Source organism: Typopeltis vanoorti, chromosome 7, assembly GCF_054136105.1.
Source record: "Typopeltis vanoorti isolate ZY-2024b chromosome 7, IOZ_Tvanoo_1.0, whole genome shotgun sequence".
Taxonomy (NCBI): Eukaryota; Metazoa; Arthropoda; class Arachnida; order Uropygi; family Thelyphonidae; genus Typopeltis; species Typopeltis vanoorti.
In genome coordinates, this window is record NC_143555.1 from 46,596,017 (window position 1) to 46,623,690 (window position 27,674).

Sequence of the window (27,674 nt, forward strand, 5' to 3'; positions counted from 1 at the left end):
TCCAAAATATTTATAAAAGATCTATGTAGATCTCACACTGCCTACTTTTCCATATTTTTCCTACTTTTTAGAAAGTAGGAAGAATAAGGAAAAGATTATGTCAAAGTTGATTTTAATTTCAGTAAAGGTACTAGTCTAAAAATTATAAGATGAACTTATTTTAACTTATATAGCATATGTGAGATGATGAGTCTCAGATATACAACAGCTGCAGTTAGCATATATTTTGTATCTCATTTTATTATTCTCAAAAGTTATTTTTTTTCTCACAGGTTAACTTTTGAATATTCATATTTGTAAAAATGATTGATAAATAAATTTTGATTTGATTTAATATGATGGTTAAAGATTTTCCTCAGGGTGGTGTAGAGGCTAGCTGGTGAAAGGACGTACTGTCGGAGAGCTCCTGAAAGATTTGTGATTTTTGTTGATTTATTAATATTTTGTTAGATTTAATTGTGTAATTTTAGTATATTATTGTAGTTTTATTAGTGTAGTTAGTGTACTAAAGTGTTTTATAACATAATCTATGTCGGGAAGTCGCCCTCTAGCGGCGACCGACATAGATTATGTTATAAATGTTTGTGAAAGCTCCTGATAAGATAAGCGTTATTTTCAGTTATCGTTGATAAATTTACTTTAATACTGCGTAGTTTTGTTTGCCTTGCGTATCTTAGTGCGTCTGTTTGTGTGTTTTTGGTGTTTATAATTTATAATTTGATAAAATATGTTACTAGTAAGTATGGCTCCAGTACGAAGGAAAATGGCGGCCAGTAATGATGGTTCACCATCTTCTTTCAAGAACGGCAATGTAAAGGAGATGATTCAGTGTACTATCTGCGAAATGTATGCTTTGCGGAGTGCAGTCAGAGTGTGGTTAGATGATAATAAAGGAGTGAATGTGTGTAGAAAATGTAGGGAGGATGAGGAGTTGAAGTGTATTTCGGATCGTGAGTGTGATATTTTTGTCAAACTTCAGAATGAAGAAAATAGGGATATGACAAGAAACGGCGCGGTTGTACCAGAGAATTGTGAGAGTGTGAATGTAGAAAGTGTGAATGATAGTATTAATGGTTTTACAGAGAATAAAAATGATGAGATAGATGCAAAGAGTGAGATCGCGTTGTTGAATGGCGCGATACAAAGGGCAAAATAGCAGCTAGAGCGTATGAGCAAAAGTCGACTGAATGAACTAGCCAATAATAAAAAGTATGACAGGAAAAATAGGCGTATGAGTGTGAACATGAACAAAATGAAGGATAGGATGCTGTATGGAGACTCGTTAGTACGAGGTGTGTTAGTAGAGGATTTGACAAAATCGTACCAACCTGGTGCGACCATAAAGGATGTAACTGAGTCTATTAGAGAGCAAAAGGAAAGGGTGAAAGAAATGATTGTTGTGGCAGGTACGAATGATTTGAAAGGAGATAAAATGGAAATGATAGAAGACCTGAATGAATTGTTTGAGGTAGCAAAAGAAAAGAGTGAGAGAGTTAGAATGATTAGTCTTTTGCCATGGTATGACAGTGAAATGTTTAAAAGGAGGGCCATAATTGCGAATGACTTTATGTGTGGGTTATGTATGACGAGTGGTGTGGAATTTGTGGGCGTGTGGAGAGAGTTCGATGGGCGAAAAGATCTATATAAGATGGATGGCTTGCATTTGAATGGTTACGGTGTAAGGAGACTTGAGAAAGTGTTGCTGAATGTAGTGGATGTGCAAATTCAGGGAAACTAGATTTATTAAGGGGCGGGGAGTAGATATACAGTCCTTAAGGAGGCAGTTGAATGTATGAATGAATATAATATGCCCGAGCAAATAAGGACAACAAATCAGAGTGGGATAGTTAATATAAGGCATCAAGGTAGGGTTGGGGCTAATGGGGGTCTTAAATTCATGTACACTAATACTAGGAGTATTAGGAACAAGAAGGAAGAGTTTTTCGCCATGGTTGGCACTTCCAGACCACAGGTTATTGGTATTAGTGAATCATGGCTGACTGTAGATGATATAGCTAGTGGGATTGAATGTGATGGGGTATAGTGTGTTCAGGAATGACAGGGAGAATAAAATGGGGGGGGGGGGAGTATTGTTGATGATAGCTGATGAGCTAAAGCCAAGGAAAATAGAAGTTGTATTGCAGGATAGAGAGAAGAGCACATTTGAGGCCATTTGGTGTGAGATTGTGGCTAGCGGAACTAAATATACAATTGGGTGCTGTTATAGACCAGGTAATGGAAAAGATGGTGGTGACAGTATGCACAAGCAAATAGAAGAAATGAGTGGAAGGAGAGTAATTATTATGGGAGATTTCAACTATAGTCACATTGATTGGAGTAAGGAGAGGACACATGGGAGGAAGGAATTGGATTTTATGCGGTTATTAAGGGATAACTATCTGCAACAGCATGTAATGGAAAATACTAGGGGTCAGAGAGTGCTTGACCTAGTAATTACATCTGAGGATTTGGCTGTAACAAATATGACCACATTGCCACCAATTGGTGAGAGTGATCATAGGGTCTTGACTTGGGAGGTGGCTAAAGGTGTGGAATTTTCAATTAAAACAGGGTACATGTGGAATTATCGGGCTGGAAAGTATGACAAGCTTAGGAGTTTGATTGGTTCAGTGCCATGGAATGCACAACTGCAAGGACTAGAAGTTGATAGTGCATGGGAGGCAGTTAAGAAGTGTTTGCATGAAGCAATGGCTGACTGTATACCTAGAGTCCGAATAATAAATCAAGTAGGGGTTAAATGGATGAATAACACCATTAAGCTTGAGCTGCAAAAAAAGAAACAACTATGGAGAGAATTTAAGGAGAAATGTGACCGGCAGGCACATGAACGGTATAAAGCGCAGGCCAGAAGGGTAACGAGTGTGGTAAGAAAAGCAAAAAAGGATTACGAAAGAACATTGGCCATGTAGGCTAAAGAGAATCCTAAATAGTTTTTTAGATATGTTGCAAGTAAAAGGAAAAATGTACTTGGCAGAATGATTTTAAAGAATGCCGATGGTAGAGAGGTAACTGAATCAGTTGATATAGTTGAGTTACTGAGTGAACACTTTGCAAGTATATATCTTCCAGGTGGTGACATTACAGAAATGAATAAACCAGTAGATTATACGGGAATTGTGGTGAATGAAGTGGAGGTGAGTAGTCTATTGCATAACCTCAATGTCACTACATCCATGGGATTGGATGGTATACCAGCTCTTGTCGTACGAGAAGCAGCTAAAGAATTGTCAGTACCCTTGACCATTTTGTTTAATTTGAGTCTCGGGTCTGGGTTAGTCCCGAGGGGAGTGGAAAGAGGTGAAAATACTTCCACTGCATAAAGGTGGTTCCAAGACTGCTGTTGTAAATTACCGACCGATTAGCATATCAGGAATCATTGTCAAGGTCTTAGAGAAATTAGTCAAGAAAAGAATACAGGATTGGATAGATGAAGATGAAGATGGATATTGTATGGGGGACAACATGGTTTTGTGAAGGGTAGATCATGCCTCAGTAACTTGCTCACATTCTATACCACAGTGACGGCTGAACTGGATAGGGGGTAATGGGTTTACAGTGATACTACTGGACCTTGCCAAGGCCTTTGACAGGATACCACATGGAACCCTAATCACTAAACTGGAGCAGATGGGGATAGATATAGGGATGGTGAGATGGATAGGAGGGTGGTTGAAGGAGAGATACCAGAGAGTGGTTTATGCAGGAGTGGAGTCTAAAAGACGGCTTGTGACTAGTGGTGTGCCGCAGGGCTCTGTTCTTGAACCACTGCTTTTCAATTTGTTCATCAATGATATAGGAAAGGATTTGAAAGGAAGTGTTCACTTGTTTGCTGATGATGCAAAGTTGGGTAGAGCAATTGTGAGTGCACAGGATGTCAAAATGTTAGAGGATGGTTTGGAGGACTGGGCTAGGAAAAATGGATGTCAATTTAATGTGGCAAAGTGTAAGGTTATGCACTTTGGGGTGAAAAGAATAGCGGTGGTGTATCGCATTGGTGGAGCTGTGCTCCAGGAGATTGATGAGGCCAGGGATTTGGGAGTGTTGGTGGATAGGGAATTGAAGTTGGGGGGGTGGGGGCACATTGCAAAAGTGACTAAATCAGCTCATCAAATCACTTGTCTTCTGAAAAATACTTTAACATGCAGAGACAAACAAGTTGTTGTTCCTCTGTATCGAGCCTTGATAAGACCCCATCTGGACTACTGTGCCCAGTTATGGGCACCAGGGTTTCTTCGTGATGGGGAGGAAGTGGAGAGGATCCAGAGACGAGTGACCAAGGTGATAGGTCTGTGGAATGAACCTTATGAGAATAGATTGAAGATTTGTGGGTTGCAGAGATTGGACGATAGGCAAAGGAGGGGTGATATGATTGAGACATTCAAATAACTGAAGGGTTTCTATAAGATTGATCCAGAAGATTTTTTGAAAATATGACTGGTGGCGGGAGGACTAGGGACCATGCATGGAAGCTGGGCAAGAGCATGGTTGACAAGGGTGTTAGAGCTAGGTTTTTTACTTGGAAAGTGGTGAATGAGTGGAATAAGCTTCCAGAGTCTGTTGTGGGTGCTATGACCGTGAATGAGTTCAAGGCAAGGTATGATAGATACTGTGTCAATGTCGAATAGTTGTTCTTGACATGATGTTAGGGCCTTCCTCGATGAGTCTGTCAACTCCTTGGAGTTGCCCGGAACAACAATAATAATATAATAATTGTAATTTTTATATATAATGATGTGAGTTTATTCTGCTGTGATTTAATAAAGACTATGTAATAAATTATACTTGATAAGAAATTATATTCTTATTTTAATCCTTTACCCAAGCATCATCCCAAACACTAAGAGCAAATAAAAATTTGCATGTGAAGCATCCTCGTGTATCTACATACAAGCAGCTTGTATGTAGATAATGTTGATTTCACATTAAATTGCTTTCACATGCTGTCATAATGCACTGCACCATTCCTTCATTCAGACATGTATCATTTTGAGAAGGATCACTACTCAGGCTAGTTTAAACTGAGAGTTTAAACCTCTGTTTAACTCTCAGTAGGAGCTAGATCTGTGTGGGGATACTGAAAGCTAAGCTAAATCATTGCAGGAGAGAAGGATCTGGATAGTGACCCTTTCTTGAAATGAAGTATGCTGCGCATTATGAGATATTGAAATAATTTGATCAACAACCTCTACATGCAAGTAGAGTTGTAAAGATACTTCATGCACAAACTTTGGTTTCCTCACTCACATTTGGGTAAAGAATTAAAACAAGAATATAATTCTTACCAAATATAATTTACTTATTCACCAAGCTTTGAAACACTTCATACAAAATTTAGCTTGTGCTTAATGGCAAATTATTTTAGCATGTGTAGTAGTGCTCAACTAAAAAAATATATATATACTTCTCTCTTACTTTGATGTAATTGAGTATCATTTAATATTCTTTGCTAGTTTGGTTGGCCAAGCAGATAGTATGTCAGCCACGGGTTGTTGGTTCAAATTTCACTGCAGGAATGAGTGTTTATAAATGGCCTAGGGGCATGTTGTCCATCCTTAAGTATTGATTTGCCACTCCCGTGTACATGATTCTTGATGGGTTCTTGTCCTCATTCCTTCCCTTGCACTATCTTTAAAAAATCCATCCTTTATTCATTTTCTAAATACTTCCATAAAATTGTCTCAATCATAATTCCCCTTCCATCTTATCTATACTTTGTCAGAGAACATGTAATCTCTTAATATAATTTTTGTTATCCTCTTCAAGTTTCTTAATCCCCTATCAAATCCAAGTGACATATAGTAGTCCAGATTTTATTATTACTATTATTGAGAGAGAGACCTCCAGGGAATCAGGGACTCATCGAGGGAGGCTACATACTATTAAGGGGGGGGGGGGGGGCAGATATGCAGACTTTAGGGAGACAGTTGAGTGTATGAATGTGTGTAATATGCCCGAGCGAGTACGAAGGACAACAAATCAAAATGGGATAGTTAGTATAAGGCATCAAAATAGGGATGAGACAAATAGGCTTCTGCAATTCATGTATACTAATGCCAGAAGTATTAGGAACAAGAAGGAAGAATTTTTGGCCTTGGTTGGCACTTCCAGGCATTAGTGAAACAAGGCTGACAGAAGATGATATAGCTAGTGGGATTGAATGTGAGGGGTATGGTGTGTTTATGAGTGACAGGGAGAATAAAATGGAGGGGGGGAGGAGTGTTATTGATGATAGCTGATGAGCTGCAGCCAAGGAGAATAGAAGTTGAACTGCAGGATAGAAAAAAGAGCACATTTGAGGCTATTTGGTGTGAGATTGAGACTAGCAGAACAAAATATACAGTTGGGTGCTGCTATAGACCAGGTTATGGAATAGATGGTGGAGGTAGTATGCATAAGCAAATAGAAGTAATGAGTAGATGGAGGGTAATTATTATGGGAGATTTCAACTATGATAACATTGATTGGAAGGAGGAGAGGACACACGGGAGGAAGGAATTGAATTTTATGCGGTTATTAAGGGATAACTATCTGCAACAGCATGTAATGGAAAACACTAGGGGTTCGAGAGTGCTTGACTTAGTAATTGCATCTGAGAATTTGGCTGTAACGAATATGACCACGTTGCCACCAATTGGTGAGAGTGATCATAGAGTCTTGACTTGGGAGGTGGCTAAAGGTGTGGAATTTACAATTAAGACAGAGTACATGTGGAATTATCGGGCTGGTAAGTGTGACGAGCTTAGGAGTTTGATTGGTTCAGTGCCATGGAATGTAAAACTGCGAGGGCTGGATGTTGATAGTGCATGGGAGGCAGTTAAGAAGTGTTTGCAGGAGGCAATGGCTGACTGTATACCAAGAGTCCGAATAATAAATCAAGTAGGGGTTAAATGGATGAATAACACCATTAAGCTTGAGCTGCAAAAAAAAGAAACAACTGTGGAGGGAATTTAAGGAGAAAGGTGACCGGCAGGCACATGAAAGGTATAAAGCGCAGGCTAGAAGGGTAACGAGTGTGGTAAGAAAAGCAAAAGCGAATTATGAAAGAACATTAGCCATGCAGTTAAAGAGAATCCCAAACAGTTTTTTCGATATGTTGCAAGTAAAAGAAAAAATGTATATGGCAGAATGATTTTAAAGAATGCCGATGGTAGGGAGGTAACCAAATCAGTTGATATAGTGGAATTACTGAGCGAGCACTTTGCAAGAGTATATCATTGTAGGAATGAATGAACCAATAGCTTATACGGGAATTGTGGTGAATGAAATGGAGGTGAATAGTCTATTACAAAACCTCAATGTCAATACATGTGTGGGATTGGATGGTATACCGGCTCATGTCATATGTGAAGCTGCTAAAGAATTGTCAGTGCCCTTGATCATTTTGTTTAATTTGAGTCTCGGGTCTGGGTTAGTCCTGAGGGGGTGGAAAGAGGGGAAAATAGTTCCACTGCATAAAGGAGGTTCCAAGACTACTGTTGTAAATTACTGACCGATCAGCAAATCAGGAATCCTTGTCAAGGTCTTGGAGAAAATAGTCAAGAGGAAACTACAGGATTGGATAGATGAAAATGGGATACTGAATGGGGGGGTTGGAAAGCGTGGTTTTGTGAAGGGTAGATTATGCCTCAGTAACTTGCTCACGTTGTATAACACAGTGACGGCTGAACTGAATAAGGGTAATGAGTTTACAGTGATTCTACTGGACCTTGCTAAGGCCTTTAACAGGATACCACATGGAATTCTAATCAGTAAACTGCAGCATTTGGGGATGGATATAAGGTTGGTGAGATGGATAGGAGGGTGGTTGATGGAGAGATATCAGAGAGTGGTTTATTCAGGAGTAGAGTCCAAAAGATGGCCTGTGACTAATGCCACAGGATTCTGTTCTTGGACCATTACTGTTCAATTTGTTCATTAACGATATAGGAAAGGATCAGAGAGGAAGTGTTCATTTGTTTGCTGATGATGCAAAGATGGGTAGAGCAATAGTGAGTGCACAGGATGTCAGAATTTTGTAGGATGATTTGGATAGTTTGGAGGACTGGGCTAAGGAGAATGGATGTCAATTTAATGTGGTCCGTGCCATTAGCCTAGTGGCTTTGCGTTTCACAACCATATGCCTGAGGAAGGAGTGCCATAGGTTCAATTCCCATCGACGACGAGAAGAGCTTAAGAATCTTCTTCAGCTATAGCCAAGTTAGCCATTTTGGGCGTGGGTAGCAGGGTTTTTTCCGCCAGTTTATCTGAGGTTTTTCATCCCGCAAGCAGGCAAACTGGCCTCGTGAACACACACATAGAATACTCACCCAGCCATAGGCCTGATTTGTCAGCCTGTGCCAGTTCCTGAGCCTGGATAAAATTTGTAGGGACTAGATGGTGCCATATCCTAACTCCCCTCCCCCATAAAAAGGGGACTCACGGCTACTATACCATCACACAGTAAGGAATTTAATGTGGAAAAATATAAGGTTATGAATTTTGGGGTGAAAAGATTAGCAGCAGTATATCACATTGGTGGAACTGTACTCCAGGAGATTGATGAGGCTAGGAATTTGGGAGTGTTGATGGATAGGGAGTTAAAATTTAGGGGGCATATCGCAAAAGTGGCTAAATCAGCTCATCAAATCACTTGGTTGCTGAAAAATACTTTAACAAGCAGAAACAAACAGGTTATTGTTCCTCTGTATTGAGCCTTGATAGGACCCCTATCTAGACTACTCTGCTCAGGTATGGGTGCCAGGGTTTCTTCTTGATGGGGAGGAGGTGGAGAGGATCCAGAGACGAGTGAACCAAGATGATAGCAGGTCTATGGAATGAACCTTATGAGAACAGGTTGAAGATTTGTGGGTTGCAGAAATTGGTTGATAGGCAGAAAAGGGGTGATATGATTGAGATATTCGAATTACTGAAGGGTTTCTATAAGAGTAATCCAGAAGATATTTTTGAGAATAGGACTGGTGGTGGGAGAACTAGGGGCCATACATGGAAGATGGGCAAGAGTGTGGTTAGCAAGGGTGTTAGAGCTAGGTTTTTTACTTAGAGAGTGGTGAATGAGTGGAATAAGCTGCCAGAGTCTGTTGTGGGTGCCATGACTGTGAATGAGTTCAAGACGAGGTATGATAGATACTGTGTGAATGTCGAATAGTTGTTCTTGACATGATGTTAGGGCCTTCCTCGATGAGTCTGTGGACTCCTTGGAGTTGCCCGTAATAATAATAATATGCACCAGCTATCATACTTATTCTTGAATTTATTCACACTGCTTTGCACTCACAACATCCAATGGCAATCCATTCCAGTTAAGCACCACCCTATGAGAGAAAAATCTAGTCCTCACCTCTTTCTTAGCGGCATTCTCAGCTTCCAAGAATGCCTTCTTGTCCTTTACCCACCCTCCATACATTGAAAGATTCCATCAATAGAAATCCTGTATGACCCCTTCAAAAGTTTTTAAGTCTTAATCATATCACCCCTCTTTCTCCTGTTTGCTAGTGTCTGCAGTCTACAAATTCTCAGTCTGTCTTCACAATCATTATTCCACAATCCTAATATCAGTTTTAAAACTCTCCTCTGCACTCTCTCTCCAATATATCAGAATCACAATGGAAACTAAGAGACCAGACCTGCACACAATAGTCCAAGTGAGGACAAGACTTATCAAGCCTTGTAAAGAGGCAAAATGACATCATCATTACATGCAAACATTTGTTTTAGCATTGCAATTATCTTTTGAATTGTATTTGAATCTTTGCTACATGGCTCCCTGAACTTCAACTTCCTATATATTGACACTCCAAGATCCCTAGCCTCATCAGTTTCTTCTAGCATAATCCCAACAATATAATACGACATTGAATATCTAATCATGCTGAAGTGAATGACTTTACGTTTACAGCATAGCAGTGAGCTCAATGTTGCATACACCAGGTTGATAGCTTTTAACAAAATGGGCACTCATTAGTTGAACAGCCTCTTCTGCATCTGTTATCCTCATGCCATCTTCATTTAGAAGCGTTACTCTTTCATATTCATTCCTTCTTTTACTTGCAGCATATCAGTATAATTCCTGTGGGTTGTCTTTAGCAATCAGAGCCAGTTTCTTTTCTTGCTCACTTGCTTTCCAAACAACAGTTTTGATTATTGTAACCTGCTGCTTATAATTTTCATAATGGACATCATCCACCATTTGGTCTAATCAGGCATAAAAACTATCACATTCTTATCTCTTGGTCGCTGTTCTTCACACTATTGCAGTAATCCTCTGAAATGTCTTCACCTTCTTAGCAGTATGTCTACTAAATTAATTTTTCTACCATCATACCAAAGTGGTGGATAGAAATTTAAAGTTCTAACTAATGATGGAACAAGCAAAGATTTTTTTGCCTCCTCCACTTCCTCCAGTATCATTCCACCAATAGAGTATGCAGCCTTCTGTCTGTAGATCCCACATTTAGAACCTTAGATCTGCCTAAAGATAACATATGGCCTTGCCTTGTGTTTATCTGACATGGATTTTTGGAGTCTTATTTTGCACAAATAGCAAACCAAAAACAAAAGATGAGTACATTATTTTTACTTAGTCTGGCCTATAACTAATGTGAAGATGAAAAATATTGTATCATCCCACTGGTGATGCATGCATTGTGTTGTACACAACTTTTGAAATGGTTTTCGTAGATCATTTTCAATATTACTAACAAATATTTCAAATGAATATTTGTGAACTTTCCTTATTATACATAACAGTGCTTCATATAATAGCACCAAATGAAAAAAAATGTTAATTAATTCATTGAACATACTAATATTTCACTGATTTTCTACTCAATGGGTATGTATGAGAGGGATCGTTAATTATGGATAGAATCGAGCAACCTTAGAGAGGATTTTGATACACCACCCCAAATATGGGAGCAGTATTTCATGGATGGGTGGATTATGGATTTATATAGAGTTAGCAGCTGTGGAGGTGTATAGTGTCTTGTGTGAAAAAGTACAAGTTTTTCTTTGGTTATGCCAGGAAAGATCTGAGATGCAGGTCAGTCCAAGAAGAAAATGTGATTGTGTTTGGATATCTCAGTATTACTGATGGTGGGGGGGGGGGGGATGAAAGCTCTTTCTTTTGAGAGATTAGACAGGACTGAGTTTTGGTGGCACTGAAATTTACAAGGTTGTCCTTGCCCCACTGGGATATAGTTAGGAGATCTGTGTTCAGGTCACTGGTCGTGGTGGATCTTGAGGATTTTAATACTTGAGCACTACAAGGTTTGTTGAATGTAAAGGAGGAATGTAGTGTACTGTCATCAGCAAAGCTATGGATAGGATTGGAAGTCTGTGAGAGCAGGTCATTTATATACAAGAGGAAGAGAGTGGGTGAAAGAACAGAAACCCTGGGGTACTCCTGCATTGGCATGGAAATCTGAGGAAAGGAAACCGTTCACCATGACACATAATGAGCAACTTGAGAAAGTTGGTGATCCAGTTGCAGAGTGTAGAACATAGACAATAGGATGGCAATTTGTTAAGTAAGCACCTGTGCCAAACCCGATCAAATGCCTTTGAAATGTAGAGAGCAACTACATGAATTTCTCCAAATTTTTCCATGGCTTGAGTCCAGAGATGGGTGGTGAAAACAACATTAGCTGTAGATCACGAGTGGTAGAATCCATACTGGTAGTCGCTGATTAGTTTGTATGTCTCAAGAGTTGCTTGTCGATGCCCTTCTCTATAATTTTAGAGAAAACAGAAGTGAGAGCAATTGGAAGGTAGTTCGTTGGTTGACTTTTAACACCTTTCTTTGGGTTGGGCTGGATATGGACCTGTTTCTATGTTGTAGGGTAGATACCAGTTGAATAGGATAGATTGAAGAGGCAATACAGAATAGGTGTTAGTTCTAGGGCACAATTTTTTAACACAGGAAGTGGGATACTATCAGTGTTCACATTATTAAGGATTCTTCAGATTTCTTTTTGTCAGAAGACTATGGGTGACATGAAGGAAGCTTTTCTTAGTGGAGTGGAGGGAACTTTGCCCAGGTCATCAATGCAGGAATTGGAAGAGAAGAGTGATGCCAGTACATTGGCTATGTTTTTAGGTGAGGTAACTACAGTTACCTCACCATCCAGATGTGAGAGTAATGGAAACCTGAGTAGGTAGAAATCACACCTAATGGCCTTGGCAAGGGACCAGAAAGAGAGCGACTGCCATTTGAGCAGAAGATGAGTTTGCAGCATTTGGCCCTTTCAAAGACTGACTTGGTGATGATTCTTTTACAACTGTTGTGGGCTGCAGAGTGAGCAGCTGGAGTTTTAGTCTTGAGCCATTCGTGGTAAGCAGAGGTTTTTTCTTTTACAGTATTGGCACGCTTTTTTGAGAACCAAGGCTCAGATAGTGGAAAAATTTGGAGTGGAATAAGGGATGAAAGCCTTCATTCCTGTGAGGATGAATTCCATTATTCGGTCTGAGCAGGTGTTTGGATCATTAGAACTGAAGTGGTAGTCGGACCATGGGAAGGAGGAATAGAAGTCATAGAGGTCTGATGATGTTGATAATATCCATACAATTCTTATATATGCTGGTACTTGAGTTTAAAAAATGGTAAGAAATAAAGATCTCTACATAAGGTTCTTCTCATCTCAGAACCTTTATGGTTATGTACTACTGTGAACTGTTAAGTGCAGAGTGAGACAACTAAAAAGGTTGTGAAAGGCATTTGTTTCCATCTGAGATTAATATTGCCTAGGGTGCCAAAATATCTAGTAAAAAACATGTTTTTTCAGAAGTTGCTTTCTTTGCAAGTGATGCTGCATGGCACTACTTGTAATAGTTTAATCTGACTAAAATTTCAGTTTTGTCATGTGTCATACCACCTCTGTGCTGACAAATATATTGTGTCTGTGTATGTGTGTAAAAATTTTATATTATCTTTTTCTTGTTTAGGCTCATACCTACATTGTTCTAGAACTCCTGAAGGGAAAGGAATTACTAGAACGCATTAGGAAAAAAGCTCGATTTACAGAAAAAGAAGCTGGACAGATATTTCGGAGACTTGTGTCTGCTGTAAATTTCATGCATGCAAGAGGAGTTGTACATAGAGATTTAAAACCTGAGGTAAATATATAAAAATATGTTATTATTTCTTGTTTATTTATTTCATTGTAGAAATTGGCATATTGAAAGTAACATCGACGCACATAAATTATTAAAGAAAAGCAGTCAGTTCTGGTTTTGTCACACCGATAAGTTAAAGAGAGAAAGAAAAATACAAGTAACCCTCGTATAACGCGGATGTTAGGTTCCATAGAAATGCCACGTTATATAAATCACGTTATGCAAGACTCAGATCACATAGAAAAAGTAGGGTTAGGTTCAAATCGTTTTTTTTTTTTTAAGATTATATAAACAATGGCATATCCAACAAAAAATACATTTCTATTTAATTCTTGTAATTCGTGTAAGTTAAGAAAACATATAAACTATGAAATAAATACATAGTATGAAATTATAAAAAATTATAAATTGTACGTAAACTTCATTGCATATAATGCATAAATGTTTTAGGCAAAATAAAATAAAGTGTATATTTTGATCGTCATCACTCTGTTCAAAACTTAACATTTCGTAGATGTACTTTATTTACGAGTGGCCGAACATCGTCATCACTTGAAATCTCTTGGACATCATTTGTATAATTCTCATTGCATACTTAAGCTGATTTAGTTATCAAAAAGTCAGTAATAAGACCTTGCTCACCACTATGCTGCAATTTTTTAAGTTCATGATATGGAGCTAAACAAATATCCAATTGTCTCGTGAATTTTCCGGAGCAATCCATTGAGAGATCATTATCCATAAAATAACTTTCTTGCCAAGTTCAATCCTTCTGCTATTTTCTTTAAACTGAATTCTTTTAATGTATTCATCGCAATCAGAATCTTTGGCAGAACTTTCCCCATCAATTAATTCACTAATTTCGTTTTCAACCATATCGCCATTACTAAAAATGAATTTTTTTACATGAAAAAAAAAAAGCATTACATATTGTATGTAATGAAATTAACACAAATTAATATGCTTTCCTGACAGAAAACGAAGACAATTTTCAACAATAAACACTTTATACGGTAAACAATTGACGTACATGTGTGCTAAAGGGTATTTCCCCTAATATAAATTTGCTAGTTATAACTACATGCGCGATATGGGCAGACACCAATTTAACGAAGATAAAATTTGATTTTTAAGTCATGCGTTGAAAATATATGAAAAAATAAAGGGTTACTACAGTTTGTAGACTGTCTTATATCGAAACCGCATTATACAAGGGTTACCTGTAGTTTGGAACTAAACCAGAAATGTCTGATTTCTTTTATAATATTTAAGGTTATTTTAACAGATTTGTTCATGCTAACACTGAAAAAAACAAAGCGTTAAAGTACAGGTATCCCTCGATTAATGCAGTTAATTAATTTCTCGATGTTACCGCGTATATCAAAATTGCGTTAATCAAATCTAATAATATGGCAAAAATTACAATTCGTCCATGATCGATTACTGTATTAATAACTCGTTTTATATGGTACTCTTTTAAGAAAGATAAAAAATGAATGCAAAGTAAATATTTAATAAATACTTGTACCTACATTATTTACTGCAATTTTTTTATCAAAAGAAATTATCAAGTCTTTTGAACAGTTTTAGTTTTTTTCTTATCGGCATAAATTCTACGATAACAAGCAGAATGACTCTCCAGACCGCGGCAAACAAGCAATAAAATATTAAGAAAAAATACTGCAAATATAATACATGATGTTGAAAGTTTATTTTTCACTTGGTTAGAGTATAATAAAATTAGTTTAATCCTTTATCCAAGTGTGAGCAAACAAAGTTTGCACCTGAAAGTATCTTCAGGACTGGGTTAAGGTGGTACAACACTAGGGCAACTCGTTGCAAAGGTGGAGCAAGCTAACCAACACTCCTATCTCAGTATCTCCTATAATGCAAAACACATCTCCTTGCGGATATGTCTAATGTTATGCATTAAGGGAAGGGCCACTACTCAGACTAGTTTCGACCTTTATTGAGGTCTCTTCAGTGGGAGCCAGGCCCAAGTAGAGATACCAGGCAGAAGCATTAGCAGGTCATCTCTACCTATAAGAGTTGCCTAATGGTGTGCCACCCTTTTTTTAATAAATTACTCTGGATTTTCGACATATCCGCAAGGAGATGTGTTTTGCATTATAGGAGATACTGAGATAGGAGTGTTGGTAGCTTGCTCCACCTTTGCAATCAGTTGCCCTGGTGTTGTACCACCTTAACCAAGTCCTGAAGATACTTTCAGGCGCAAACTTTGTTTGCTCACACTTGGATAAAGGATTAAACTAATTTTATTATACTTTAACCAAGATCTGTATTTAAGTTTTGTCGATTTGGAAAAGGCATATGACAAGGTGCCAAGAGAGAAGCTATTCAATACGCTGCAGTTATATGGTGTCAATAGGGCATTATATCAAGCAATACTTAGTCTTTATTTGAGTTGTAAGTCAGCAGTTAGAATTGAAGGAAGTACAGGAGATGGTTTAATGTTAAATCTGGTGTGAGACAAGGATGTACATTATCCCCTCTGTTATTCATTATCTATATGAATCACATTATGAAGGAATGTGGTATTAAACCTGATATCAAAATTGGAGATGTTAATGTCAGCTCTTTGCTCTATGCGGATGATGTTATACTTCTAAATAAATCCGCTACAAGTCTGCAAGATTCTCTGACTAAATTGAATAGCTGTTGTAATAGATATGGTATGAAGGTCAGCAATAAAAAGACAAAGACAATGGAAATAGGCAGAATCATTGAAAATGTCAACTGTGTTGTGAATGGAGAACCTGTGGAACAAGTAAAACATTTCAGCTACTTAGGCACGATTTTTACTGAAGATGGTAAATTAAATATAGAAATAGACAACAGAATCAGCAAAGCTGGTATGGTGGGAAGTCAATTCAATAATTTCATATGGAATAAGAAAGAAATTAGTCGGAACACTAAATTAGCTGTATACAAGACAGTGTTCAAACCAGTTTTAACTTATGGATCTGAGAGCTGGGTCAGAAGTAAAACACTTGACCAAAGACTAGAGACCGCAGATATGAGAGTCCTGAGAAAGATTAGAGGCGTGAACAGATGGCATCAATGGCAATATCATATTAAAAATGAGGATATTAGGAAAGAACTTGACATTGTCAGCATCCAGGAATGCGTTAGCAGAGCTAATCTCAGGTGGTACGGTCACTTACATAGAATGGGAGAGGAAAGATTAGCAAAACAAGTGTTCTCTGCCAGGTTGGCAGGAGAAAGACCCAGAGGAAGACCAAGATATAGATGGATTGATACAGTAAAAAAGTGTCTTAGAAGACAGAAACATAAGATCTGATAATGTTGTGGTCTTGACAGGTAACAGATTGATTTGGAGGAAAATTGTAAATAGGAAGTTAGTGGTGATGTAATATTTTCATGTAGTACTGTCATATCCTGTACACCCCTTGAGGGTACATGGCAGGAATTTGATGATGATGATGATGATGATAACCAAGTGAAAAATAAACTTTACAACATCTTTCTCTAAATCCAGAGTAATTTATTAAAAAAAGGGTGACTCACCATTTGGCAACTCCTATAGGTTGAGATGACCTGCTAATGCTTCTGCCTGGTATCTCTACTTGTGCCTGGCTTCCACTGAAGAGACCTCAATAAAGGTTGAAACTAGTCTGGGTAGTGGCCCTTCCCTTAATGCATAACATTAGACATATCCGCAAGGAGATGTGTTTTGCATTATAGGAGATACTGAGATAGGAGTGTTGGTAGCTTGCTCCACCTTTGCAACGAGTTGCCCTGGTGTTGTACCACCTTAACCCAGTCCTGAAGATACTTTCAGGTGCAAACTTTGTTTGCTCACACTTGGATAAAGGATTAAACTAATTTTATTATAATACATGATGGTACAAATTAAGTGGATATTGAATCCAACATTATTTCATAGCCGAATATAGAAACTACAAGAGTTTCGTGCCAAATATATAGAAACTAAAAGTTTCGGCAGATGCAAGCATATGGTCAACTAATAAAACATAAACCTTATGGTCAACTCATAGTAAAGGTGGAGTGTCCAGATCACTTTCCTTAGTATTTTTCCATAATGTAAAGCACATCACCTGGAGGACATGTATGATAAATAAACCTTTGGCTCTCTATTTCAGTAATATATGATGTTTTATTTATTTTCAGTTACAATCTATAAATTATTGAACTATTTATTAAAGAATAAAAAAAATAAAAACTAAACCATACTATACTGACATCGAAGGTCGCGGTATCTCTCAGATACAATTTACTGTCAGATATCACAAACCTTTACATAACATGTGTTACACCAAACTGACAGCAATAAACAGTGCAGAATATCACTTGTAACATATGAATGCACAGCTACTCATGACCTCCAAGCTATATGCTGAATTGTGTAAGAATATTTATATTAAATATTTTGCATATATCTGTCAGATCAGCTGCAATCTCTGCAGGGTTAAACGCGCACTAATCAAAACTCTTGCCACGTTAAGCAAGAGATATCTATATACCTGTTTAAGGCCTTGTGGAGCACTATCTAGTGATCTAAATGTGAACCTTCACAGAAATATATTGTACATCATGAAGAAGTGATATCCGAGAAAAAAAGTTCCAAAATTCAACACCAGGATCATTATAAACATTAAATGCATGAATTTGCATATCATGCAACTTAGTAGTTGCCAGGAGGGTTTAAAAATATGAACACAGGATTTTTCCAATCATTCTGGCTGTTAATACTGTTCACAGTGATGGCTATTTTCATCACCTGAATAAATGTTGACACGATCAACTATCTCCATGTGGTCTGCGATGAATGATTAGTCATTTTTAAGAAATGGGATTGTTGGGCATTAGACATGGCAGAGGTCGCAAACCAATCAGTTCACAACAAGCAAATGATGTTGCTAATGCTGCTGTGGAGCAGGCCATGAATAACAGCATTGGTTCCTGCAATGCACATGCTGTCAAGACACATGGATGTGCTTTACACAACTCTCTGGAAAATTCTACAGAACATTCTGCATTTCTACCTATTCAAGATAACCTTGACACAGGAGTTGCAAGTTGACTGACATTTGCTTTAACATTTCTTGCTCAAATGGAGATGAGGCTCACTTTCACCTGGATCTGTGAATACTCACAAGTGCCAGATATGGGCTATGCAAAACCTGCTTGCAATCCAACAAAATCCTTTGCATTCAACCAAAGTTACTGTCTTATGCTGGTTTACAGCTTCATTTATCATCAGACCATTCTTCTTTGAGGACATTCATCAGTCGAGTCCTGTGACCTGCTCAGTTACTGTTGAGAGGTATTGCGATGTGATAACAATTTTGATTTTCCACAACTACATTGGTGCCTGTGCATGTATTCAGTCATTTTCATGCAGAATGGGATCCCCTCCACAAATCTGTCAATCCATACAGGAAGTTCTTATAGAATATTTCACAGAAGCCAGAGTGATCAGCTATTCCCACTGCATGGCCACCCTGATCTGACTTCCGGTTCTGGGGATTTCTCAAAGACAGAAACATCAGTATATCCCATGAATGCATAATAGAAGTGAATAAAAATGTGTTATTTATGCCTATGTCGCTTTTCTCCTCACACACAGAAAAATTAATACATCTACAATTTGATACATCATACAGCACCCCTGCTGGTAAATTTTCTAACTACTTTTTTTTTTCTCTCCCTCTCTCTCTCTCACATATCACTTCTGCCCAACACACGATGTATTTCTGCAAAGTTTCGCAGCATTGGGATCACTGCATGGTGCTCCTACCTCAAGGGCTCACTTTAGTGAGTACAGGAATGGCAAACCCAAGGTACCTGATGCTGGATCATACTTTATTCCATGTAATATACATCTGTTAGAGTATTTGAGGGCTAGAGGTGAATCTCTCCTATATTGTTATTTCATTTCATCTTATGCTGTGGGAGTCTGCCTCACCTAGTAAGTGGAAGTCCCAACCAACCTGGAATAAGTTTGTTTTCATACCACTACAAAAGAAGGGAGATATGATGGATTGCAAGAACTGTTGAACTATTAGTTTAATATCTTATGCAAGCAATATTTTATTAAAGATCATTTGGGGCCAAAGTTGAGGCAGAGATGCCTGAGGAACAAGCAGGTTTTAGAAAAGGTAAGGGTACCAGAGATCCGACCCTTTGCCTTAGACAGATTATAGAAAGTATAAAGAATTTAGACTCCCTATGGTAATGTGTTTTATAGACTACTCTAAAGCTATTGATTATGTTCAGCATATGAAACTGAGAAGTAATGAAAAGAATGGGTTTTCCTCAAACACACTATCAGGCTGTTAGGAAGCAAGAAGCCACAGTAAGGGAAAGGAAGGGAGTTAGTCAAGGATGTCTACTTTCTCCTCACTTGTTTAGTATCTGTGATGAGGACATCATGCATGTAGCATTGGATAAGCTCATCCAATTCGATATTAGGGTTCACCTGCTAGGACTTCAGTTCAATCCTAGCAAGACAAAGGTTATATAGGGTATATACACTATCTACCAATAATTGTCCAGGAACTTTAGCAATTTACAATTGATAACAGTAGGCGAACCCTAATATCAGATATGTCCACCTTTGGCTTTGATCTCCTCCTGTACCCTTTGAGGGAAGCTTTCCACCAATGTGCAGCAGACATCAGGTGGAATTTGTCTCCATTCCTCCATCAAACAGCACTGAGTTCAGCAACAGATCAAGGAATCCTACTCTGGAGCTCAATTGCCACTCCAATTCGTCCCACAGGTGTTCGATGGGGGTTGAGGTCGGGACTCTGCACAGGCCAGGGCATTGGTTTAACACCGATCTTCTCATATCATTCCATAACAGCTGTAGCTTTGTATCATGGGGCACATCTTGATAATAACACAGGTTTGTTCCATAAAAACTCCACAGTGTAGGCAACACCTGATTATCCAGAATATCAAGGTACTAAGCTGCCTTCATGGGAACCAGGACAACGACCAGTGGTCCCACTCCAAACCAGCTGAATGCACCTCACACCATTATTCCTCCCAACAAACTTTACTCTGGGTATAACATACTGTGGTAACAATCATTCACCAGACTGCCTGGTGATCAGCATCACTCCAAAGTACTGTTTGGAGTGATCAGCATCACTCCAAAGCATATGAACTGGACAACTGACCAGTGGAAACACTGGTCAGTTGTCCAGTTCATATGCTCTTTGTACCTGGCCAGACAAGCTGCTTTGTTCATTGTTTTGATGTTCGGCTCGTGTGCCACTGCTCTTCCATGGAAATCCCGTAAATGGAGTTCTTTTCATACAGTGTTAGTGCTCACTATGGTGTTACTGGTACTCGCGAACTAATCACGGATGATCTGTGCCGATTGTAGCCGATATTTTCATGCCACCCGTTTTAACACTCTCCTGTCCCTGTCAGTCATTTTCAGTGGATGCCCTGGATGTTTTCCTGCACTAGTAATGCCAGAACTTCTCCATTTGCTCATCACATCACCAACCATTGATTTTGGATGCTGCAGTTGAGCATCCAAATGCCACATATGGACGTGCCACCAATCTGACAGCCCATGATGACTCCCCTCTCCAAGTCACCGAGTTCACATCGTATTGCCATACCACCTGTATTCGACTGCTACAACGAAATACTGCTTCTTACTACTTGTTCACCGGTTTTTATATGCTTAACAAACCTGGAATGCTCCCTAACTTCAAATAACAGGGATGAACAGACAATTATTGGTAATAGCGTATAATTATCCTCTACACGAATACATAAAACACAAAGTCAAACTTGTGGATTCAACCTAAGTCCTGCAGAGTAAAGTTACAAAATGGGGAAAAAAGAGTCCTCAGAATTCCTCCAGTAGGTAGTTGCTCTAAAAGAACAAATACAAAATCAAAAGTATATATATTGAGCAATAAAAAAAATCAGAAACTGGAAATAAGTCGTGATTAATTTTAAAACTCTCTGAAATTGTGAAGACTGTGGATCTGCAAAACAAAAATGGCTGACATGGCAGGGAAAAAAAAAAAAAAAAAAAAAAAACATTTTCTTTCATCTAAAGGATAAAGTGACAAATTACTCACTTTCATCAAATCAAAAGATTATGCATCCTCAATGCTTTCCCCACCCTCCCCAGTGATTTTCTTGGAATGACTCCATAGAATTGTGTTTTGAATAGCTTTCTTGTTAGCATCTGCCTTTTCCAATCTAAATAAAACAAATTTGAATCCAAAAAATATTGTTGCTTGTTATATTCTCGTGATTTGTTGTAAAGTACAAATCTGTCCTGAACTTACATTTGTTCTTCTGCCTAGGTTTCTCTTCTACAAATTTTCTTATCCTGTTCTGAAATGTTTGTATAAATCTTATGTTGAATAGGTGATTCCTCTGTAATTCTCTCATTCAGTTTTATTTTGCTTTTTATAGATAGGTAGTCTAACAGCTCTTCTCCAAGTATCTAAATTCAACCTTCGGACTATATACCCTTTGATTCAGCATAGCTACTGTGAAACTTTTTTTGCCTGCATTTCTGATCAAATATCATATGCTTTTGCACTTTTTTTTTTTTTTTAATCTGAAATCACTTTACTATTTCTTTATATATTTATTTCTTTTTCACATGATTCACCTTTTTGGATCCAAATTCCAGAGAAGTTCGTCCGTTTTATTTTTTATAAGCCCATGCTTTCTGACAGCAACCATTAATGAAGTGAAGTTCAACACTTATTGCATTCTCAATTTTTGGATATGCTTATTTTTTGATTTCAGAAACCTTTTACCAGTTAAATTGTGGAAAATTTTAAATTTTTCACGATTAAATTAAATTTTATTTGCATTTTCATGCATATATGGTTGAAATCATAAATTTACATATTTACTTGCAAAAGATTTAATGTTGTTAATAATCTTCATTTGCATGTTTGGAGGTGATTTATATATTATCTTGTACAAGTTATGCATTTAATTGTTTGATGCTATCGTACGTGCTAACAAAATGTTTGTTTGGTGTGAAAATGTGTGTATAAGCTAATTATTAGTCTTGATTATTTTTTAGAATCTCCTGTTTGCTGATGATGGAGATAATGCTGTGATCAAAGTGGTAGATTTTGGCTTTGCCAGACTGAAGCCTTCAGAAAATCAGCCTATGAAGACTCCATGTTTTACCCTCCACTATGCAGCTCCAGAAGTTTTGAAACAAGCTCTGGTTAAGAATAATAGCAATAACTGTGGTTATCGTGAATCTTGTGATTTATGGAGTCTAGGAGTTATATTAGTAGGTTGACTGTACTTTTTTTTTTTTCATTTTTAGTTATTTATTTTTATTTATTTATATTAGTCTCATACATGAAAGATTGTAGAACCAATAGTATACCAGTACTATAATGTACCATCCTAATTCACAACATATGTTAAGTGAGGAGTTGGAATAGAGAAAGAGCTTAACAGTATTTTTTTAAACAGTTGCATGTTGTAGTCATTGAAAACTGACAGATTGAAAGCTCTTCTTAAGAATGGAAACAGAGGAATTGATAAATTACATATTGACTTGACATCATTAACAATATCCTTCTTGATTAATAATTTGATGTTAATATTTACTGTTTTAAAATGGTATCATCAGAACAACAAAAAAAAATTATACAAAAGTTGCCATTTTGAATAATGGAATGACAAACTTTCCAATTAAAGTAATACTACTAGTCATCATTACTTTGATCCTTTTCATACATTTTCGTTATATGATATTTACTATTATTTTTACTTTTAACAAGTGCAGTTAAATGGTATTTGCATTTTGCTACTTAAGCATATGACTGACCACCAGTATTAATTTAGGTTGAAAGTTTGCATGTAGCCTTCTCTCCTCTGTGCTAATGATTTTGTTGATTATTTTCTGTTTACTGTTCCCTTATTTTTTTGCTCTGATGATAAATAATAATTTGTTCTAATAAAGAAATAAGTTTTTCTGAAAGGAAGTACAAGAAGATGGTTTAATGTTAAATCTGGTGTGATACAAGGATGTTCATTATCCCCTCTGTTATTCATTATCTATATTGATCGCATTATGAAGGAAAGTGGTATTATACCTGATATCAAAATCGGAGATGTTAATCTTGGCTCTTTACTTTATGCAGATGATGTTATACTTCTAAATAAATCTGGTATGCAAGAGTCCCTGACTAAATTGAATAATTGTTGTAATAGATATGGTATGAAAGTTAGCAATAGCAAGACAAAGAAAATGAAAATAGGCAGAAGCATTGAAAATATCAACTGCATTGTGAATGGAGAACCAATAGAGCAAGTAAAGCATTTCAGCTACTTAAGCATGATTTTTAGTGAAGATGGTAAATTAAATATAGAAATAGACAACAGAATCAACAAAGCTAGTATGGTAGGAAGTCAACTGAATAAATTTATATGGAGTAAGAGAAATATTAGTCAAAACACTAAATTAGCTGTATACAAGACACTGTTCAAGCCAATTTTAACTTATGGATCTGAGAGCTGGGTTAGAAATAAAACACTTGACCAAAGACTAGAGACTGCAGATATGAGAGTCCTGAGAAAGATTAGGGACATGAACAGATGGCATCAATAGTAATATCATATTAAAAATTAAGGATATTAGGAAAGAACTTGACATTGCTAGCACCCAGGAATGTGTTAGCGGAGCTAATCTCAGGTGGTATGGTCACTTAAACAGAATGGGAGAGGAACAATTAGCAAAACAAGTGTTCTCTGCTAGGTTGGCAGGAAAAAGACCCAGAGGAAGACCAAGATATAGATGGATTGATACAGTAAAAAAGTGTCTTAGAAGACAGAAACATAAGATCTGATAATGTTGTGGTCTTGACAGGTAACAGATTGATTTGGAGGAAAATTGTAAATAGGAAGTTAGTGGTGATGTAAGTTTTTCATGCAGTACTATCATATCCTGTACATCCCTTGAAGGTACATGTCAGGAATATGATGATGATGTTTTCATTTTAATTTGTGTGCTGTTGGTCCAAAATTATTCTATAGCTGTATGTTGATGCATCTTTTTATCTCCACAAAAAAGGAAAAACCGGATCAATAAAGCTGGACTATGAAAATGTTTCCCAGTTTGATTGAATAACAACCATGAAGATTTTATAGAACGGTATAAGACAAAACAAATGATCTCTCTGTCAGAGAATGAAGTGACTCAGAGAAGATTTGTCAGTTAGTCCAGTTACCATTGTTCCTCTTATGAATATAAACAAGGATGTTTAGTTGTGTTTATCCCCAGATCCACATAATCAGAACCAATTTATGCAATGCTATATATGTGACAATATTATTTTAGCTCTCTTTAGTGACATACATTTCCATAACACCATAGTCTGGTATATGCTACCCAAGATCTCTTCAAGTTACTATACTATACTATACTATACTATACCCATACTATAAAATAGTGGAAAGTTCATAGCAAATAAGTTATTTTTGAAATGATTGTTTAAACCTGTTTTAAAAAAGTTTCATTTTTGTTCTCTTTCCAAAAAAATATAAAAATAAAATAAATAGGATATTTCAGAAAATTAGGTAACCAAGGACTGTGAAGGACTTTAGACATATAAGTTTATTTTTTTGGTACATGCTGGTCACAAATCACTTAAAATTTACAGTAAACGATTTACAAAACTGTCTAGCAGTTGGCCCAGAATATTCCAGTTTTAACAATGTAACCAACATTGTTAAAACTGGAATATTCTGGCACAGCATTACCATGTAACATGAGAATGCCTTCATCAGCATCTCGGGGAATTTTTAAATAAATGGTCAATAACTGGTCCAAGCATGTTACATTAACATCTAATATTCATTATCATTCTCAGTTAAGAAACTTCACAAAAGTTTTTTAATGCCCTTATGATGCCAAAACACTGTTCCAGTGATCCTTTTTTTTTTTTTTTTGTTGACAGCATAGTGTGGAAATTTTTTGCAAGGAAGAAAATCAGCTTTAGTCATTTTCTGCTAGTGCAGTACTCCTAATATACAGAAATTGGATCCTATTGCACACCTCCATGTATGACCTTGTTTTTAATCATCTACTGTCTTTCAACTAATTACTGGAAACTAGCCATGTTTCCACATATGAACATGAGATCAGCATCTCTTAACCTGTTCACTCAGATGCAATGATACATTTTCTCGTGCATCGGACTGCTTTATTTTTGGGAACATTCTCATTGCTTAAAATTAAGGGGTCCCTTAAGGGTCACAAATAACTGGGAGGAGACCTTCACATCACCTTTAAGGAATGCAGAGAATTGACTGGGGCTTCTGATCTAATGTTCAGTCCTCCTCTTCACTTGATGCACCTTGTTAGTATGCATCCATTGGATACTGAACAAACAAGGATGGGCCAGAAATTAAATTTTGGACTTAGCTAGCCAACTAAACTTGCTTAAATATAAACCTACTCTATATTTGCTTAAAGCAGAAATTCCCATGATGGTACAACATGCTGACTTGGGAATAAAACTATTTACAACTCTTTTGTTACTACGGTATTTAGGTTTAGGGGTTTATGCTCCTTAAGTTGAATGGAATGAATGTAGCACAGAAAATAATTAAGCACAAGTTTAATCATTCTAATATTTTGTTTCTGACTCAGAGATATTTCACTTAGTGTTTTTTTCTCTCTCTCTCTCTCTGTGTGTGTGTGTGTGTGAGAGAGAGAGAGAGATTACAATTTTAATATTGTATTCCTGAAGATGTCTCTGTGACAGACGAAATATCATAATGATTAAACTTGTGTTTAATTATTTTTCTATGTTATATTCATTCCATTAAACTTAATTATGAGTATTTTCTTATTTTTTTTAATTTTTTTTTTCATTGTGAAAATAATCATATGAGGGAGGGGGGGGGACTGGAAAGTTGAGATAAACACCTAGAATAAAAATGATATTAAAGCAACTGATATAACCACAAGAAAGAACATATCTTAAAACTCTTTAACTCCCATGTTTCATCAAATTGTAATAATTGTTCTTTTTTCTTTCTTGTGATTATATCAGTTGCTTTTATAATTTTTGTCCTAGATGTTTATCAGAACTTTCCAGATCTTGGTCCCCTCATAATTTATATTTATGAATCTTTTTACAGTTGTTTCTCTACATTAGAATTTTATTAGTTTTGGTTTCAAAGTGGCACTTGCAATATACCCAATATTAATGTTTATGTTAAAATAAAATGCAGTCTGTGAGATTTGATAGACTTACTAGATATCTGATAGCTGTAATAATTTCAATGTTCTTTATTCTCTTTCATCAAGTGTTATTTTAAGTGTTGTTGTGATATCTGTCATTCATTGTAACAGCATTCTCTTTTTGCTAACAAAAACAATATGTCAGCCATTACTAACTTCTTGCTTCCAACATAGTTGAAGTATGCTGGCTCACAGAGGAGATTGATAGGTGATTGACAGCTGACAGAGAGAGCGTTTGGTACCAGAGTAATGGAGAAAAGAAGAAGAGGGAGAATGGAAGTTTAAGAACATAAACCAGGCAATTTTGTTCTAGGAAGTTTTTTGAGAAAACTCAACAGTCAGAATATGTTAGAGGATTCTGAAAAGGGAATCTTAGCAAGGTGAATCCTTAAACTGAAAAATTGTGACTTTCATCAAGTGAACAGGAAATAAAAGCAAACACAAGAAAGTTGACTGTAGAACCCACACTATTTCAGACATTAAAAATATTGTGTTAGGGACCTCAAGATGGCAGCACTTAAAATTAGTGATAGTCTTGGGCCAGCTATTTCTGATTGGCTACCAGCAGAGATTGAACTGCCTACTCAGCCTCCAAAAGTTAGATAGGGAAAAAATGGCCTCGCCTACTCCCTATAAGGGAATAAAAGGCATTAGCTGGATTTTTTTTTCTGATTAATTAGATGTTCTATTTTAACGTTTGAAGAGATTCAAAATGGAAAGTTTCCTCTTCTGTCTCAAGGATGCCAGTGATGTTAATTATTTTATCAGAATAAGTGACAGAATTAGTAAAATCTGAAACTTTAAAGTAGCTTTCATGAAGAAGCTCTACTTTGATACAGTGTTTATATAGTAAAATGTTTCTCTTTGGTAAAGAATTTATAATTTATGCTGCTAGTAATTAAGTTACCTAAGGTAAGAATGTTTTATTCTCCAGTGAAGATGAATGGAATAATATATGCCAACTATACATGGCATAGTCCTATGGAAGTTCAGATTTTATATTTTGAGAAAAGACCTGATAAAGAACTGATTTAAATTAAAGTAGAAAATAAAGCAAACTATTAATAGAAAAAGTCAGAGAGAGAGAGAGAGAATGAATTTATCCTTTAAAGATAAAGGAGATTTTTAAAGTATAGTTTTTAATTTTAGAAAGCTCTGGATCCAAATAGCTGTATAGTTATTAATTTTATTTCATTTACAATATACAGTTTTTTTTCATTAATTTCATCAATTATTTCCTGGATTCTAAATATAGTAGAGTTAAAAGTCA

The 27,674-nt window shown here is 36.8% G+C and overlaps 1 protein-coding gene across 3 annotated transcripts in view; it reads left to right on the forward strand.

Annotated features, from left to right (window-relative positions):
- LOC150104645 (ribosomal protein S6 kinase alpha-5-like) overlaps positions 1-27,674 on the forward strand; it is a 547,165-nt gene that overhangs the window by 509,503 nt on the left and 9,988 nt on the right. For all 3 annotated transcript variants that reach the window (XM_090395839.1, XM_090395841.1, XM_090395840.1), the window contains 2 exons: positions 12,961-13,131; positions 22,217-22,435. In XM_090395839.1, the coding sequence (XP_090251965.1) occupies positions 12,961-13,131; positions 22,217-22,435 (390 nt within the window). The remainder of the gene's footprint in view (positions 1-12,960; positions 13,132-22,216; positions 22,436-27,674) is intronic.